Here is a 2,750-nt window from a genome sequence, read left to right as displayed (position 1 = left end):
GAACCCACCACCTTAGGTGTATGTGGCTGGCACCTTAGCCACTTGAGCCACAGGTGCTGAGCCTGTGTAGCAATTTTTTTCAGCCAGGCTGGTATTGAACTCCTGGCCTCAAGTGATCCTTCTTCTGTGGCCTCTCAAAATGTTAGGATTACAGGCGTGACTGTTGCAGGTTAGGGATGTGTATTACTATACTACTGACAATGGCCAGTTTTTGTTATTGATACTTTTTTTTTTTTTTGAGACACAGTCTCACTTGATCACCCTCAGTAGGGTGCCATAGCGTCTCATCTCACAACAACCTCAAACTCTCAGGTTCAAGCAATCCTATAGGTGCTTATCACAATGCCCATCTATTTTTTTAGAGATGGGGGTCTCTCTCTTGCTTATGCTGGTCTCGAACTTGTGAGCTCATGCAATCCACCTAAGGGATTACAGGCATGATTGATCAAATATTATTGATATTTAGCAAAAGACCAGAATGGCACATGTGACAAAAAATAAACAAAAACCTTACTTGGGCTATTTCTATGACATTTCTGTACAGCAGGATGGGAAGTGGAATTGGCCCAAATGGCTTTGCCATGTGCCCCTGCTGACACAGACTCACACACACTCACTGTGTCTCACACACACCGACTCACTCACACTTACCCACTCCTCCCAGCGAGCCAGCTTCTCCGCCATCTCCACAGCCTCATTGTGTTCACGTTCAGCTTCCTCAGCAGCCTCCTTGGCTAGGCGTTCCTCTGCAGCCTTTCGCTCCTCTTCTGCCTTTTCTTCATCTGTTAAACCATAATTTCGAGGTTCCCCAATCTCTTTGATGAGCTGTTTGATAGCAAGTCTATTCTGAGCATCTTCAAGTTTTCCTACATCTTTAAATACCAGGGGAGAGATCAACACATGCTTATATTCTAGGCCTGCCTGCAATTGGGAAAATTCTTTATTACTATAAACTTGTGATAGTAAATTATGTAAATTACCACATTGGGGTTTTCTGATTGCCAGCATAGTTCAGAATTTCTTCCCTCATGGCAAATATCAGACCAAAGTCTGAGAGTCATGGGTAGGAAGATTTGGACTTGCATTTAGAAGTCCTAACAATCACTGCTGATTTGAGTGGATGGGTGGGGGAATGGGTCATCTCAAAAATAATAAGCTCTCCATCCCCAGAGGGATTCAAGCAAAGACTGAGACACTTCTTTCAGAAACCCTGCATTTGTCGGAAGCCAGGAAGGATAAAGGTTCCTTCTGTTGGCTCAACACCTATAGCTCAGCAGCTAGGGCACCAGCTACATATACCAGAGCTGTGGGTTCAAACCCTGCCCGGGTCTGCCGAACAACAGTGACAACTACAACCAAAAAACAGCTGGGTATTGTGGCGGGTACCTGTAGTGCCAGCTGCTTGGGAGGCTGAGGCAAGAGAATCGGTTAAGGCCATGAGTTTGAGGTAGCTGTGAGCTGTAATACTACGGCACTCTACCAAAGGCAACATAGTGAGACTGTCTCAAAAAGAAAAAAAAAGAAATGGTTCCTTCTGTTCTCTGTCTCTGAGAATCAATGATTCCAGGATACAGTTTTCTTTTTTTTTTTTTTTTTAGACACAGGGTCTCAATTTGTTACCCTCAGCAGAGTGCTGTGTCATCACAGCTCATAGCAACCTCCAGCTCTTGAGCTTAGGCAATTCTCTTGCCTCAGCCTCCCAAGCAGCTGGACAGGCACCTGCCACAACGCCCAGCTATTTTTTTGTTGCAGTTTGGCCGGGACCGGGTTTGAACCCACCACTATCAGTATATGGGGCCAGCGCCCTACTCACTGAGCCACAGGCGCCACCCCCCAGGATACATTTTCAATTTGTAAAAGAATTAACCATTTCAGTTAGCCTACTTGAATAAAAATATGTCCAAACTTCAGAATATGTGACTAATGTTAATATCAAGACCAAAGGCCAGGCTCAGTGGATCATGCCTGTAATTCTAGCACTGGGGAGCCTGAGGCAAGTGGATTGTCTGAGCTCACAGATTTAAAATCAGCCTGAAACAGCAAGACCTGGTCTTTAAAAATAGCTGGGCACTGTAGCAGGCACCTTTAGTCCTAGGTACTTGGGAGGCTGAGGCAAGAGAATCACTTAAGCCCAGAAGTTGAGGTTGCTTTGAGCTATGATGCCACGGCACTCTACCAAGGGTGACAAGTGAGACTGTCTCAAAAACAAACAAACAAACAAAAAACAAGATTAAAGAGACAGCCCAGGCAAGGTAGCTAACGCTTGTAATCCTAGCACTGATTACAGGCCGAGGCAGGTACATTGCCTGAGCTCACAGGTTTAAGACCACCCTGAGCAAGAGCATAGCCTAGCCTCATCTCTAAAAATAGCCAGATGTTGTGGTGGGTGCTTGTAGTCCCAGCTACTCCAGAGGCTGAGGGAAGAGAATTGCTTGAGCCCAAGAGTTTGAGGTTGCTGTGAGCTATGACACCACAGCACTCTACCAAGGGGGACAAAGTAAGACTGTCTCAAAAAAAACAAAGACCTGTCTTGGCGCCTGTGGCTCAAGTGGCTAAGGTGCCATCCACATACACCTAAGGTGGTGGGTTCAAATCCAGCCTAGGCCCGCCAAACAACAATGACAGCTGCAACCAAAAAATAGCCAGCCGTTGTGGGGGCACCTGTGGTCCCAGCTACTTGGGAGGCAGAGGCAGGAGACTCGCTTGAGCCCAGGAGTTGGAGGTTCCTGTGAGCTGTGATGCCAGAGCAC

General features: G+C 46.5%; 1 protein-coding gene across 1 annotated transcript in view; it reads right to left on the bottom strand.

Moving 5' to 3' along the window:
- The window catches only part of AK7 (adenylate kinase 7), a 96,811-nt gene that overhangs the window by 5,584 nt on the left and 88,477 nt on the right, over positions 1 to 2,750 (bottom strand). Inside the window, 1 exon segment of the mRNA XM_003787088.1 lies at positions 652 to 872. Within this exon segment, the coding sequence (XP_003787136.1) occupies positions 652 to 872 (221 nt within the window).

This window comes from Otolemur garnettii, unplaced genomic scaffold (genome assembly GCF_000181295.1).
Source record: "Otolemur garnettii isolate 467f Iridium unplaced genomic scaffold, OtoGar3 scaffold00020, whole genome shotgun sequence".
NCBI classification, from domain to species: Eukaryota; Metazoa; Chordata; class Mammalia; order Primates; family Galagidae; genus Otolemur; species Otolemur garnettii.
The sequence above is the reverse complement of the archived record's forward strand: the minus strand, read 5'-3'. Positions and strand labels throughout refer to the sequence as shown.